Source organism: Physeter macrocephalus, chromosome 11, assembly GCF_002837175.3.
Source record: "Physeter macrocephalus isolate SW-GA chromosome 11, ASM283717v5, whole genome shotgun sequence".
In the NCBI taxonomy this organism is placed as follows: Eukaryota; Metazoa; Chordata; class Mammalia; order Artiodactyla; family Physeteridae; genus Physeter; species Physeter macrocephalus.
Genome location: NC_041224.1, coordinates 44,916,054 through 44,933,098, shown reverse-complemented (window position 1 = coordinate 44,933,098; position 17,045 = coordinate 44,916,054). Strand labels below are relative to the sequence as shown.

Here is a 17,045-nt window from a genome sequence, read left to right as displayed (position 1 = left end):
GCGGTACGCGGGCCTCTCACTGTTGTGGCCTCTCCCGTTGTGGAGCACAGGCTCCGGATGCGCGGGCTCAGGGGCCGTGGTTCACGGGCCCAGCCGCTCCGCGGCATGCGGGTCCTCTCAGACCGGGGCACGAACCTCTGTCCCCTGCATCGGCAGACGGACTCTCAACCACTGCGCCACCAGGGACGCCCGGATTTTACATTTTTGAAGGGTTCTAAGAAAAAAAAACAAAACAAAAACAACCCAAGAAGAATCTGTGTCACAGGCTATGTGGTCTGCAAAGCCTAACTTGCTTGGCCTTTTACAGGAAGAGTTTGCTGAGTCCTGACTTAGAGTAAGAAGCAATTCATATTTAAAAAGGGTTTGTCTCATCCTTTCAGGTCTCTTCAAAAAGGAGAAGATGATAACAGTGACAGATAACATGGCTTCTTTCTTATCCAGGCTATCATCTGGTACCAGAGTCTTTTCTTTACAGTGACCTTTGTGTGTTGAAGTGGGGGAATTTGGCTTCAATCTCTGTTTGAAAAGCACCTTTGTGTAGAGAAGATTGATAATGAGCACACTGACCAGTTATTTCTCAAGAATGGTATTATTTAGAATAATAAGCATCATTTTAGGTTTAGTTTTGTATTATATATAGGTCACATTTTAGTTTTTATATATAGCTTAATTTTTGTTTCGCACACACACACACTGTATTTTATTTTTACTAGAGATAAATAAACTGACACCAGTATAGCTTAATTTTTAAAGCTTCTTCAAACCACTTAAATTTTGAAATGTGTAGATACAAATTAATTTTATATTGGCCTATATATTTTCACAGGATGATTGTCTTTTGAAAGTGTGGTACCCTATGACTGGTTGGAAGTCTTCAATTATACCTCTGGATCATCATGAAGTGGAAAGGAGACAAGCGTCTACCCAGTTTTCCTTTGTTTATTTGGCACATCCGCGAGCTGTGACAGGTTTTTCATGGCGTAAAACTAGCAAATATATGCCCAGGTTAGACAACTGTGTCATAGAACTTCATTTTGTATTACTTATATGTTTATAAAAATAATGAAAACAAAGGTCCTTTTAATTGACATGGTGGCAATGAAGAGCAGAGGTTCTGGGCGGCAACTGCCTGACTTCAGATTCTGCTGTTGTTACCAGCTTCGTGAGCTTTTGACTAAATTTCTTAAGCTCTCCATGCCTCTGTAGAATGGGGGTAGTAGTAGTACCTACCTCAGAGAGTTGTATGAGACTGAAATGTGTGAGTGCGTGTGAATGCTTATACAGGCCTTTGCACATTGTGTGTGCCCGGGCAGTGTTAGCTGGTATTGTCAGTATCAGCAGCAGCGGTAGATTCTAGGAAGGAGATGTTTGCAAGTAACAGGAAAGTACACACTGAGGGAGAATAAAACTAGTAATAAACTGTCAGTAATATGCATTCTGGGAACTTAAAAGTGTTTAGAAGATTAAGCAAACTACAAAACAGCCCATACCAATGATTCCTGTATTATATATACAGTTCTAAAAATGCTTGCTAAGAAATCTGTATTCATTCTTGAGGAAGGGTTATTTCATCTGCTAAATATATCTGAGCACTGTTTGCACTTGATGGGAAATATAGCACACTTATTATGGAGGTGCTCAGTAAATGATAACATGGGGAATTTATACATTTTTGGATTCTAAATAAAAGTTTACCCTAGCTTAATCTGTTTAAGTTATTTGCATCTATGGAAAACATTTGCAGAATTCTTTACCTTTGACTGAGTCAGATTCTGTGTAAAGCATTTTTTTTTTTTTTTTTTTTGTGGTACGCGGGTCTCTCACTGTTGTGGCCTCTCCCCTTGTGGAGCACAGGCTCCGGACGCACAGGCTCAGCGGCCATGGCTCACGGGCTCAGCCGCTTCGCGGCATGTGAGATCTTCCCGGACTGGGGCACGAACCCGTGTCCCCTGCATCGGCAGGTGGATTCTCAACCACTGCGCCACCAGGGAAGCCCGCATTTTTTTAATGGGAAAATTTTTTTTTTTTTTTTTTTTCACAATGAGTGGTTAAACTACTTCAGCTGCTTGATGCTGTGACATTTTTGCTTAATGGAAATTGATTTATAGTTTGAAGTTATAGTCTCCTTACACTTTTATTATTAATAAATTTGTTTACCTATTTAAAACTGTTTAGACTACAAGAAGGATAAAACAAAATGCTGGAACTACTACCATAAACCACATAGTTTAATTATAATTAATGATCTTTTATTATGGTCATTCTGCAATTTGTAATGATAGAAATGCAGGTTTTCTTTTGATGTTTACTTTGTTTTGTTTAGGAGATACTAATCCTCCAGAGCCTTGTTTTTAAGCAGCACATGTATAATCTGGCATTAATTTCTGTTTCCTTCGTCAGGACCATTTCCTAGTTTTTATGATGTTCACAGCCGTACTGTACGTGATTTCAAGCTCTTCCATTGATACTCTTTCTCCACACAATGTAATTTATAAAGCAATTGGAAGCATACTATACTGTCATTTAGTTTAGCTGTTCAAGACATAAGTTTAATGAATTAAGGTGAGTGTCAGGGACAGTTAGGTTGTTCTTATTTTATGGTAACTGATTGCACCCTATGTCCAGCCTACCACCTTGCAGGGCTGAGCAGGTAATAAATGGGGTTTGGTAAGAGTGTGAAACAGTCAGTAGAAATCCATTATCATTATTGGAAAAATAACTACACATAGATCATACTGTTTTGTGTTAATGTCATCTTTAAGGATGAAGAGCTAAATATTAATAGCCTTTAATTTTTCATGTCATTGATACTCATAGTAACTTTTGTTCATTTCTCTTTATCATTAGAGGTTCTGTCTGTAATGTGTTATTAACGTCATGCCATGATGGTGTCTGCCGGCTATGGGCAGAAACCGTATTACCAGAAGACTGTCTTTTGGGTGAGCAGATTTGCGAGACTACCACTTCCAGCAGTGCCAGCAACCTTACTCATGCTGGAAGACACAAAGACAGAGTACAACATGCTCTTGAGGTACTGTATTATTTAAAATGGTAAATGAATCTTGAAGATAATGTGAATATGGTGGGAATTCATAAGCTAAGTTGCAGATGGTGCATGGTACACATAATGACGAAATTAATGGCAAAGAATTCTCACTTATTTTATGTCACTTAGAAGACAGATATAGACAGTAATGATCTCAGATATGTAATCTAGATAAATAGTATAAATTTCTTTCAGTTCGCATGTTGAGTGCGAAAATCTATAGGAGTAGGCAGCTTTGATTAATAAAACATGTAAAAGTCTTTGAAATTGGTTGTAATGAAAAATATTTTGTGGGGAATTCCCTGGCAGTACAGTGGTTAGGAATCAGTGCTTTCACTGCTGGGGCCCAGGTTCGATCCCTGGTCAGGGAAGTAAGATCCTGCAAGCTGCGTGGTGCAGCAAAATAAACAAACAAACAAATAAATAAATAAACCACAGCAATCTTAAAAAAAAATAAACAGATAAAAATAAAAATATTTTGCTTTTGTTTCATGAGGATTAAATTTTACATTTATTTTTCTAATTAAAAATGACTTATGAATAAGAATAAAGGTGTTAAGATATTAAGTGAACTTATGTAATTGTACAGTTTTCATGGTTTAATATTTTGAAAGTGAAATAACTTTTCTAGTTTTTAAATACTATATATAAAACAAAAGTGCTTTCTAAGAAATTAGATTATTTATAATATAGTATGAACTGTTGTGCCCATTATGATTAGGGAATAAGATGAGATAAACACATTATTAAAAATTACCAGAGGGCTTCCCTGGTGGCGCAGTGGTTGCGCGTCCACCTGCCGATGCAGGGGAACTGGGTTCGCGCCCCGGTATGGGAAGATCCCACATGCCGCGGAGCGGCTGGGCCCGTGAGCCGTGGCCGCTGAGCCTGCGCGTCCGGAGCCTGTGCTCCACAACGGGAGAGGCCACAACAGAGGAAGGCCCGCATACCACAAAAAAAAAAAAAAAAAAAAAAAAAAAAAAAAAAAAATTACCAGAAATGTATTATAGTAAACCTAGATTGCTAATTTGCTTAATTTTTCATGTGACTTTATTACACAAAGAATATATGCTTATTCTAAAATTAGATTAGGAAAAAGAAAAAAAATGTAGAGTTTATAATCCAACTATTCCAATATGTGTTTGTACATTTTTTTTTGTATACAAGATTGAGATCATATTATGCAGTAATGTTTTATAACTTGCTTTTTATACTTAATGTGTTATAAACATCTCTGTACATTACTAATTATACTTTTACATTGCATGTTTACATTAACACTTTAATGGTTGCATAGCCAAAATGGTTTTGCAGTTTCGGCAAGCAGAAATATTTGGGGGGTTTAATAGGCTAAGGCTGTGGTCCTTTAAAGTTTTATGTAAAGTAGTCCTGCTCTGATGCTCTCTGTGATTGGGCACTTTTTTTTTTTTTTTTTTTTTTTTTTTTTTTGTGTGTGTGGTATGCGGGCCTCCCTCTGTTGTGGCCTCTCCCGTTGCGGAGCACAGGCTCCGGACGCGCAGGCTCAGCGGCCATGGCTCACGGGTTGGGCACTTTTTATACAGTTTTTTTCAACATTTAAAGCATAAATGAAACTAAAGCAGAAGTCAGAACAGTTAGAGTTATGTTTTGCTATTGATTGAAGTTTAGTGGGAAAAAGTACTTTATTTACTACATGTTTACAGTAATTTATATATATTTATATAACATTTTATCTTTAAATTACATGTGAGCTTTTGGAGACTAAGGGCTTTTAGATATCTTTATATCCTCCATGTTATCTAATATATTTCTTTTCAAGTGTTTGTTAAATTGAATTACTAACTGCTACATAAAATAAAAGCAAAAATATAATAATATGTAATCAGTGATTTGACACATTTTTGCTGCCTTTTAATAAAATGTTGTCAATTAGTAATGTTAAAATTGTTTTTAATAGAAAAAGCCTGATTATCTGACTTATGAGCTATTTTGCTTTCTAATGTCCTTTCCTATAAAACCCCTAACTGCAAGGTCTATGTAATTCTATATATACTTATACATTTTGTTCCTGGGAGAAGATAACCGACCAGTATAGCACAGCCTTGGCAATCTAATTTAAAATAATGATAAATGTCAAAGATCGAGTGAAAATAATTTGATAGGTATAATCAAAGAAATAAGCAGGGAGACCAGAGACAGAGGACACACCATAGAACTGATACAGTTTTTCACATGAAAAGGGACAAGGGCTGCGGAATTGAAAGGAGGGACCAGATGTTTTACTTTACTGCAGAAAGAACTGAGAGGATGCCACATTTTATTTAATTGATTGCAAGGAACAAAGGAAAAGAATGGTACATTATTATTAAGCATGGTATTGTTAAATGACAGAATAAGGAATCGCTGTGCGGTGGGGTTATGGTGTGGAGAAAAGATTGTGCTGAGAGTTGACATGGTCCCGTGTCAGAATAGTTCACATGATGGAGTATGCCAGTACAGAATTTTTATCATAGACACATATCTCAGTTTGAACAAATTCCACAGGTCAACACTTTGCATGGGGTCTTTCCTGGCTACTCTTATCTAAGTTAAGGTTCCCCTTGTTATTCTGTATTTTTGTACCCTCTTTTTGTCTTTATAATAGAGGTTATATATTAGATTATTTAGCTGGCTATTTAGTTCTAAGTGAGAATTTGGGGGAGGAATATTCTTCCTGGTAGGAAGATTTGGAATTTTTTTTTTAACACCCTTATAACTAGTAAATTTCATCTCAGTACTGGGATATCCTGAAAAAACTAGACTTTGGACTCCTAATCTTTATAGGGGTTTCTGCAGATAATAAGTTTTTGAGCAACTACTGCCTTGAACTATAAAATTTGCAAGACCAGTGGAGAATATATTAAGTTGTTCTATTGTAGTTAAAGTTTCCTTTAAGATGGTCAGGTTTTACAGAGAGGAAAATTGTAAAATCCTTAACAATCAAAAGTACTTTGATCAGCACTTATTAGACTTCCTAGACTTGGATTTAGTAATTATTTTTCTATTTTAGACAATACACCATTTGAAAAATTTAAGAAAAGGACAAAGGAAGTCTTCCATTCTTGTAACTCACACTGAATTAATGCATGACCAGATGGCAACGCATGAAGTTCAAAGACACATTTCCCATCATGCAAATGCACTGTGTCATTTTCACATTGCAGCGAGCATCAATCCCTCCACAGGTAAAGGATAGTAAAGTTTTATTTCTTATCTGCTGAAATAAGATAAATAAATAGAAAAGTGGGACTACTTTTATAACCTGTTTCTAATTTTATGCTAATACTCCATGTTTCCTTTTAAAATACTTCTTAATTGGAACAGAAATATAAGGTGCCATTTCTTAAATTGAGACTGTGTGATCCTCAGGGAATAACTTCAAATAAGTATTTTTGAGCACCATTGTTTGTCTAGAATATGGCAAAGTTTCTAAGTAATTAGAGCTTTAGTTGAACCTGGAGATGAACACAAGTGGTGGCAGCCTGGTTAATTAGTGTGATTTCCCACGCTTTTGTATTTTCACTATTATTCTTTCTTCTCAACTCTTCTTTATAACTTTATCTAAGTATATTTTTGCATAGTTTTCCTTATATTTCAGCATATCTTGTTTTGTACCCTCATAGACTTTCTTGTCCTACGCTTCGGGAAAGATAGTTTTTCTTCTAACCTTGATGTTTTCTTTTTGCTCTTTTCCTCCTATGTCGTTGAGAAGTATTTTGAGGCAGGTTCATTGTTGGCAAGAGCATATTTAAAGCTTCTATTTAAGGTCATTGTTTTCTTTCTGCATGAAAAACATATGACAAGGCCTATTAGTTTCATATTACATTGCTGGAAGAACTATATTTGTATAAAGTTATAGTTACGTTTTATTGAAATGGAACTCTTGCTTCAGGGTGCAGAGGATTTTATTTTTAAATGTTTATTTATATAAAGATGGTATTTAGCAAATACAGTTCCAAAAGAGTGATATCTGGATGCTTCCCCCCCAGTCTCTTTTTCTTTCTATTGAATGGATTATTTATAATTAGATTTGGGATTAAGGAGGTTTTCTTTTTTTTTTTTTTTTTTTTTTTTTTGAATTATACTGTTTTATGTGAACTGATCTATAGCGTGAATTTCAGTTACCCCACATGGAGAAAATCTGCTATACTTAGAAGTTTGCTTGCCTTCCTGTGTTCTTTCTTGGCATTATTTTTCCCCGACTTTTGAGGAAAGTTTAAAACAGTCACAAAAGTTGGAAGAATAGTACAGTGAACACTCATTTCACCCACTTTGATTCAACAATTGTTAACATTTTGCCAGTTGCTTTATTCTCTCTCTATATATACACATATGTATGTTTATATGTGGGTGTGTGTGTGAGTGAAATTTTTTCTTAATGTTTTCAAAGTAAGTTACACATATCATGGCATATCACCCTTACATACTTCAGCAAATATCTCCTAAGAATAAGGAAATTTTCTTACATAATCACAATATCATTATCATACCTAAGAAAATTAGAAATAATTCCATAATCTCTGATATTCAGTTCATATTTAAATTTCAGTCATCTCAAAAATGTCTTTTAGATTTGCTTTTCTGTTTTGTCTTTCTGTTCCCTCATCCCCAAACCAGGATTCAATAAAAGTTTGTGCATTTGGTGTGTTTTGCTTTTAAATTAGTAATTTAATTCCATATGTCTATGCCATTAGTTCATTTACCATTAAATTCAATTAAAAATTTCAAATCATGTTAGAGTTATGTTTACTTTTTGTTTATCACATTTTCTGTGTAATGGAATTAGTCTTTATAGGCACATGTAATATTTTAAAAGACATTAGAAATTCCCATTGAAATTTTATCTTTTTTGATTCCACAGATATTCCAAATGTCTTGGTTGGCACTGTATTTAACATTGATGATGGAAATGGGGGCTTTGTAGTTCATTGGTTAAACAACAAAGAATTTCATTTTACATCATCTACTGAAATATTTATGCAGCAATTACGAAAACTTTCTGAAAAGCAGGTAGATCATGAAAACAACAAAGGAGATAGAGAAGATGAGGAACGTTCACAGGAGGAAAGAGAGAGGGGTTTACGTATGAAACTAGACCATGGTTAGTATCCTGTGTTCAGATTTTTCTTTTTTACAGGCTGACAGCTTTTTGTGAAACCACCTTTGGTTTGTAATCTTTCTTTCCTCCCCTCCTTCCTTTTCACTTTTCCATTCATTCCACAGGTCTTTACTAACCATCTTCAATGGACCATCTACCATCTAACTTTGCTTTGTTATAACATATTGCTTTGAGTAATGTATTACTTTGGAAGCCATGCTTTTGTGGGGGGAACAGGTTTTGCTAATAATGGTAATAATAAAGATAATGTGATAGTGTGAATGAAATTTTGATTTATCTAAAACTAAGAAATGCAGTAATTTTCAGTTCAGACCAGAAAATAGTTTCCTTCCTTGTTTTTTTTTCCTGACCATAAGTTGGAAAAGGGATTCATGATTTCTAAAGTTAGTATGCTATTTATTGATAGTCTAGTATGTAAATGAATTTTCTATAGTATTTCTGTTAGTATGTACTGATAAATTTATTTTCTGATTTAGAATTATCCCTGGATAGAGAATCTGAAGCAGGTACAGGATCATCAGAATATGAAGATGGAGAAAGAGAGGGAAGTCCTAGAACCTGTTCACAACCTAGTGTACCAATGCCACTGCCTACAGTCCTGCTTGATCGGAAGATTGAAATGCTGCTAACTGAATGGAATAAGAATCCTGACATGCTTTTTACTATACACCCAGTAGATGGTACCTTCCTAGTGTGGCATGTAAAGTATTTGGATGAATATAATCCTGGAATATTTAGACAAGTCCAGGTATATTTTACTGATGAAGCAGTTTTTACACTTCTTAAAAAACTAAAACAGTTGCTATTCAGATTTAGCAGGTTTTATGATTTTATTTTTGATAAGCAACTGAGGAGAATAACTTGCTACCAAAGGGGGTCAATGACCACAGATTTTATAAACTTGATTAATTTAAGTGAAATGAATTTGGCTTTGAAATGTGATACTGAGTACTTGAATGTATGTGTATTCATTTTTTTCTGGGAATTCACAATATTTTGAATAAACTTAAGAAACTACCCTAAAAATGTGACTCAGGATGAGTCCCCTCCACTTCTTCAGTTTTATTAATTAAATCTACTATCTTTATCGGCCATCTTTCTGAACAATATTTGTTTAGATTTATGGTTGTAGTCATCTAGATGTACAGGCAAGTTTCAAATATTTGAAACTATTTCTTCAGTTTTCTCATAGGCGATGAATAGAGATATGATACTATATAAATAGAGGAAAAGGATTAGACCATAATGAGGTCGAAAATGATATATTTTTCTAGGAAGCTGAGGTTTGACATTTTGAAAATGGAAGTATTTTTGGAGGACTGAGAGGAGGCAGACTGCTTGCACTGAATTGTGTAATTGTGTTTTTCAGGTTTCTTTTTCTTCTCGGATTCCTGTTGCGTTTCCATCTGGTGATGCAAGCTCTCTTAGTAAAAATATCATGATGTATGCCTGTATAAATGCTACAAAAGATTCTCACCACACTGTGTTACACCAAGACATGATTGCCGAATGCAGTCCTCATGGATCACAGCTGCATTCTGGACCACACAGTACAAATATGAACATTTTAGCTCCCACAGTAATGATGGTTTCTAAACACATAGATGGCTCTTTAAATCAATGGGCAGTCACTTTTGCTGATAAGTCTGCCTTTACCACTGTTCTAACTGTATCTCACAAATTTAGATATTGTGGTCATAGATTTCACCTCAATGACCTGGCATGTCATTCAGTTTTACCGTTATTATTGACATCATCTCATCATAATGCTTTGCTGACTCCTGAATCAGATTTTCAGTGGGACTCAGACAATAAATTAAGTAGATTAATGGATCCTGTAAGACACATAAAGGGTTCCTCAAAACAACCTCTCAGAAATGCAGCAACACGTACATTTCACGACCCGAATGCCATCTACAGTGAACTTATTCTGTGGCGCGTGGACCCAATAGGACCTTTGTCATACACTGGAGGAGTATCAGAATTGGCGCGAATTAACTCTTTACGTACTTCAGCCTTCTCTAATGTTGCTTGGCTTCCAACTCTTATTCCTAGTTACTGTCTTGGTAAGTGTTCATTTTAATAGTGAAATTAATAAAAGCTTTAAAACAGTTATTTATATACAAAATGATTTATATTTGTCATTAGGAAGATTTTTAATAAGTATTCAAAATGTAGGTATCAGACTTAAGTTTAGAGTTTCTAGACTTTTGTTTTTCATCTTTTCCCTCTCATAACCTATTTGTTCAATTTTTTTGGTTAATAATTTTATATCTATTAATTGTATCTGTGTTTCTGGACCATGGTTATGTCTAAAAAGAGAAGTGTGAATATTTTTTTCTCATACTTCAGCCAGTAATAAAAATAAACTATATATTATAATGCAAAGTGTTTACTTTCTCAGGCACATATTGCAATTCTGCAAGTGCTTGCTTTGTTGCTTCTGATGGCAAAAACCTGAGGCTCTACCAAGCTGTGGTAGATGCAAGAAAATTATTGGATGAACTGTCAGATCCAGAATCTTCAGTAAGTATTTCCTAGTCTTTATTAATATATCTAAGCTAATAAGGAATTCTCTTTTAATTTGTCTGGGACGTTTATTTGTTAGTTGGTGTTTAGGGAGTGAGCATCTGTTCTGGGCTCTGTGTGACTAGTTTATTTTTTCTTAATTTGTGTTCCAATTTACATAAATCAAAATTACAGTCTGCTGGCGCTTTCACTGCTGTGGCCCAGGTTCAATCCCTGGTTGAGGAACTAAGATCCCAGAAGCCACACAGCACGGCCAAAAAAAAAAATTACAGTCTGTACATCACATCACACATCAATACGTTTTACATTTAAAGAAATAAATATGATTTTTTTTCTAAAATGTGATTTTTTTTCTTGACATTTTTCACTCTTTAGTTTGGTTCTGTTAATCTTATTTTGCTCAAGAAAGGTTTTAAGGCAGCTTTACCAACCTCTGTGTTTAGCTTGGAAAATTTGAACTTTTCTGAGCTTGATTCACTATTTTAAAAGTCCTCTGGTTAGAATATGTTATCAGTGGGTGGCAATGTCTCATTCTGGTAGTTCTCTATTTGAACTGGAAGTCATGCATATTAGTCAGTATTCAGATTTGAATGGTGAATTTTCCATTTACCTATAAAAACGTGCCTTTTACTAAAATAACTAATAAAAAATGTTTCCAATATTGAAAATCAAAGACTTTTTGTTTTGTTTAATTTTAATATTTATTTATTTATTTATTTACTTACTTACTTATGGCTGCATTGGGTCTTCATTGCTGCGCATGGACTTTCTCTAGTTGCGGCGAGCGGGGTCTACTCTTCGTTGCGGTGCACAGCTTCTCATTGCGGTGGCTTCTCTTGTCGTGGAGCATGGGCTCTAGACGCACAGCCTTCAGTAGTTGTGGCTCGTGGGCTCTAGAGCGCAGGCTCAGTAGTTGTGGCGCATGGGCTTAGTTGCTCCGCAGCATGTGGGATCTTCCCGGACTAGGGCTCAAACCTGGGTCCCCTGCATTGGCAGGCGGATTCTTAACCACTGCACCACCAGAGAAGTCCCTCAAAGACTGTTTCTGAATGTCTGCCATGTACCCCTAGACGTGTAGGGAATATAGTGTCTGCCTTTAAGGGGACTTAAATTTAGCAGAGGAGAGAAATTATTATAAAAGTTTAAATAACAATTTAAGACTGAAGCAGAGGTGTCTGAAGTTGGTATGTAATTAACTGCCAAACACTATTTCATAATTCAGGGGCAAAAGAGATCAGAGTAGGGTAGGCATAGAAGTTTTTATTAAGGACAGTATTTGAGTTCATTTTTGATCGATTCAGAAAGACAAATCCTTGGTCTTTGCTGAGTGATAGAATAGCCTGAGTGGATACAGGAAAGTACGTGTATAAATAAGGCTTGTTCCAGAAACAGTGGTAATTGGACTGGAGCCACAAGTTCGGCATAGAGAAAGTCTAGAAAAGTAGCATCTTTCAAATTATAGAATTGGAAGATTTAAAGGTCCTCTAGTCTAACCAGCCATCTGATACTTTGTCTCTACCACATTCCTGCCAATTTGTCATCTGGCCTCCAAGGAGGGAGGCTCAACTCTAAACGCAGCTCATTCTGTCCTTGAATTACCATCACTATTATATTGAAATTAAACTTGTAATCCTTAAATTCTACTTGTTAGCTTTAGTTCCATTTAGAATAAGTCTAAGATTTCTTACATGTGAGAGCACCTCAGACACATATCTTGGAACCCCCCAGTTTATTTCCTCAGGCCAAACCTGCTGCTCCTCTGCCTATAAATTTATCGAACTGCTTTATATTTGACCCTGGTTACTCTTCTGAGCAGCTTTCAGTTTGTTTATACACCGGGCATCGTAGGATCACTAGAATATAGCAGTATTGTGGCGTCTCTCAGTAGATACTATTATGTTTGGGCAGGCATGCCAAATTCTTTGTATGTAATTCATATCAAGCTGACTTTCAATTAAATATCGTGGAGTTTTTTTTTTTTTTTGGCTAGTAAGCCATTCTGTATTTGTGCATTTGAATTTGGGACCCACATAGAGACTTATTTCCCTATTACATTTCACCTTGCTAGGCTCAGCTCAACAGTACATCCTTTCAGTATCCTTTTGAATCCAGATTCTTTTACTACTTTATAACTTACATCACCGGCCTATTTGATGAGTGTTATTCTACATCTTCATCTAAGTCAATTACAGAAATGTTAAACAGTACTGGACTGAAGAAAGAACCTAGCAGTATACATTTGAAATCTTTCTCCATTTTTATTGTCTAGAATATTTCTCCAGCTTATCCCAAGGATTTGCATGAGGCAGCTTGTGGTGTACTTCACTGAAGTAAAATACACCCTGTCTGCCAAATCTTTTGCAGTCAAAAAAGGAAGTCAGATTTGTAGGAGATGATTGTTTTAATGTATAGTAGGTTGAATGTGTGTATCCTAATGTCTCTTGATGACTAAAACGTTGTACTAGATAGACATCAGGCTCTTTATTCTGACTTACAGAAGTATGTTGTTTTCCTTTTTGAAAATTGGAACCTTTGCCTGTTTTTAGTCTTTTGACTGTGGCAATCCCCATGATTTCTCAGAGAGAACATTCTCTGTGGTTCATTGTTCTCATTGGCAAAATTTCTCAATAACCTGGGCATTATTTTTTCCAGGAAAGTATAAATTCATTTACAGCAGTTGGATACATTCTTGGAATTTTAAAATTTATCTTGGTCTTCTGCTCCAATGTACTTACCAATGTACTTTTTTCTTAAACCCTCCATTTTCATTATTGTTTTTAAAGTTAAAAAGTAATACTTATTCATTGTAGAAAATTTTTGGTCCTTTCTACTTTTGTAAGCTAAATTGTTGAAATAGAAGACCAGAGACAAAGTAGGAATTAGGAGTTCTTTATTCTCCTGATCTTTATTAACATTAAACCATCAGCCTCTGTTAATGAGCCTATCTTTCTCTTTCTACTCTGAAAACAATAATTAATTCAGTGACTTAATTTTTCAAACAAATCTTTAATTTTAGAATAGTTTTAGGTTTACAGAAAAGTTGGAGATATAGTGCAGAGTTCCCATATACCCCTATTGTTAACATCTTATATTACCAGAATACATTTGTCACAACTAAGAAGCCGTTATTAGTGTGATATGATTAATTAAACCCCAGACTTTATTAAGACTTAACTGATTTTTTCCCACAAATGTCCTTTTCCACTAATGTTCCAGGACCTCATCCACAAAACCACATTACATTTAGTTGTCATGTCTCCTAAGTCTTCTCTGATCTGGGACAGTTTCTAAGTTTTCTTCATCTTCATCAGCTTTCTCTCATGACCTTGACAGTTTTGAGTAGTAGCGGTGAGATATTTTATTGTATTTTCCCTCGACTTGGGTCTGTCTGCTATTTTTCTCATTGTTAGACTGGAGTTATGAGTTTTGGGGAAAAATACCTCAGGTGTGTGAAGTACGCTTCTTGTGTTACGTCAGGGGCACATGCTAACGATATGGTTATTAGCATCTTCCCTCTTTTTTTCTTTTCAGCTGGAAGTTTGTTAATTTATTGATGTTTTTAAAGAACCAGCTATTTGTTTCATTGAACTTTTTGGTTTTGTTTTAATTTTCATTAGTATCTGCCCTATCTTTATTATTTTCTTCCTTATGCTTATTTTTTTTTGGTTTTTGTTTACTAGGTTTTTTGAGATAGGAGCTTAGGTTCTGGTTTTTTTTTTTTTTTTTTTTTTTTTTGGCCGAGCTTTGCAGCATGTGGTATCTTAGTTCCTGGACCAGGGATCGAACCCATGCCCCCTGTGGTGGAAGCGTGGAGTCTTAACCACTGGACTGCCAGAGAAGTCCTAGGAGCTTGGATTCTTCTTTTTTTCTTTTCTTATTTTCTTTTATTTATTTACTTATTTTATATAGCAGGTGGAGCTTAGATTCTTGATTTGAAACTGTTCTTATTTTCTTTTTTTTTAGGGAAGAATTACTCTTTAAGGCTTTCTTTATACCTATTAACATCAATTTTTAATAAATTATTTTCAAAAACTTTTTTAAACGTGTGCACAGTTTCAAAATTCAAACAGCATGTACTGTACTGTTATTAAATAAAAACTCTGTATCACCTCCCCTACCCAAGTGCCACACTTCATTGGAAACCCCTTTAAACCTTTTGTTTTTAATTCTTTTGATAAGTTACCACCATAATTCTAAATGATATGCTTAGATTTCAGTTTCTTAATTTACCAGCAGTAGAAATCAAGTCATTTCCATCTTCTTTGATAGACAGGGAATTCAGCTCACATTCCACTTGTCTCTCTCTCTCCACTGAGTTTTGCTAGTTGTATTAGTGTGTTTGGTTTTTCTATTAGCTGCCTTTATACTTTTAAGTGATGTATACATAATCCTGTATTTTCATTCCGTCTTCTTTACACAGTATCTCTTGTATCATCCCAAAGTAAAACGAGGAAAGTTGCACCCCTGCACACTCTCTTCCCTCCTGCTCTCAACTTGACTTCTGCCAGCTGGAGCGTTACCTTTTCAATGTCTTTTATGACATGCACATTCTATTCTATAACTAAAATTAGGTCTTATGGTTTGATTATAAAAATTGAAACTAGTAACCATCTAATTATAATTATGTAAATGTGATCATTTCAACTATTTGTCACTGATTTGTCACAGATTCTCTCAAGGGAGAAAGTCTAAAGTGTTAAAGTCAAATGACCTCTCTTATATTCCATCAAGTGATTGGGCCACAGTTTTGCTCCTCTTGTATTTGAATCAAAACTTTCTTCTCTAATTTTTCAGTTGTTTTCTTGGCATTTCTAATTTCTTGAGCTTCTTTTTTCTTGTTGAGAGGAAAAAAAAAACCCTAAGTTTTCTCCCCCACTGGGCTAAGAGCTCCCAGCTTCTTAATTGTCCTGCCTATTAAATCTTCCTCTTTCTATTCTTGGAGGAATTCCTTTTAGGGTCTTTTGATCTGGTGTTTTAATTTGAGCTGTGTTTTTCGGGATGCTGCAGATGTGTCATCCTCTCCATTTCACACCTGGAATTCCACCACTGTTTCCTGGACCATGAGCTGCTGCTCTCTCTCCTGTACTGTCGTTAGAGTACATCCTCAAATATTGTAAATTTTTTAAAAAGAAAGGTCGCCTGGTAGATAAGGATTCTGAAATCATTCTGAATCCAACATGGCTGGAAAAGTGTTTATTTTACCTTCATATTTATTTTAAAAAATATTTATTTATTTATTTGGCTGCCCCGGGTCTTATTTGCGGCATAGAGGCTCTTAGTTACAGCGTGTGGGATCTAGTTCCCTGAGCAGGGATCGAACCTGGGCTCCCTGCATTGGGAGCACAGAGTCTTAACTGCGGGACCACGAGGCAAGTCCCTTTCCCTTCATATTTAATTGGTAAGTTTGGCTGGATATTAAATTCTAGATTTAAGATCTTTTTTTTGCCCTCAGAAATTGAGACTGTTATTTCTGTCCTCCAGTGTTTTGATAAGAAGTCTTATACCTATAATACTCTTATTCTTTTATTAGTAACCCCTCCCTCTCTCTCTCTTTCTATTGATGCTTCTACAACAGCAGTGTACAATAGAAATATAATGTGAGCCATACATGTAACTTAAAAGTTTCCTAGCAACCATTTAAAAGTGAAAAGAAACTGGTGAAATTAATTTTATAGTATATTTTCATTAATCCAATATATCCAAAATAGAATTTCAACATGTAGGGAATATTTTACATTATTATTTTTTTAACATCTTTATTGGAGTATAATTGCTTTACAATGGGGTGTTAGTTTCTGCTTTATGACAAAGTGAATCAGCTATACATATGCATATATCCCCATATCTCCTCCCTCTTGCGTCTCCCTGCCACCCTCCCTATCCCACCCCTCTAGGTGAACACAAAGCACTGAGCTGATCTCCCTGTGCTATGCAGCTTCTTCCAACTAGCTATCTATTTTACATTTGGTCGTGTGTATATGTACATGCCCCTCTATCGCTTTGTCCCAGCTTACCATTCCTCCTAGCCATGTCATCAAATCTGTTCTCTACGTGTGTCTTTATTCCTGTCCTGTCCCTAGGTTCATTAGAACCATTTTCTTTTTTTTTAGATTCCATATCTTTGTATTAGCATATGGTATTTGTTTTTCTCTTTCTGACTTAGTTCACTCTGTATGATAGACTCTAGGTCCATCCACTCACTACAAATAACTCAATTTCATTTCTTTTTATGGCTGAGTAATATTCCATTGTATGTATGTGCCACATCTTCTTTATCCATTCATCTGTCGATGGACACTTAGGTTACTTCCATGTCCTGGCTATTGTAAATAG

General features: G+C 35.4%; 1 protein-coding gene across 2 annotated transcripts in view; it reads left to right on the top strand.

Annotated features, from left to right (window-relative positions):
* DMXL2 (Dmx like 2) overlaps positions 1 to 17,045 on the top strand; it is a 188,962-nt gene that overhangs the window by 57,277 nt on the left and 114,640 nt on the right. For both annotated transcript variants that reach the window (XM_024128767.3, XM_024128766.3), the window contains exons 7-13: positions 827 to 1,005; positions 2,848 to 3,031; positions 6,075 to 6,249; positions 7,926 to 8,165; positions 8,660 to 8,931; positions 9,553 to 10,249; positions 10,588 to 10,709. In XM_024128767.3, coding sequence (XP_023984535.1) covers positions 827 to 1,005; positions 2,848 to 3,031; positions 6,075 to 6,249; positions 7,926 to 8,165; positions 8,660 to 8,931; positions 9,553 to 10,249; positions 10,588 to 10,709 — 1,869 coding nt within the window. The remainder of the gene's footprint in view (positions 1 to 826; positions 1,006 to 2,847; positions 3,032 to 6,074; positions 6,250 to 7,925; positions 8,166 to 8,659; positions 8,932 to 9,552; positions 10,250 to 10,587; positions 10,710 to 17,045) is intronic.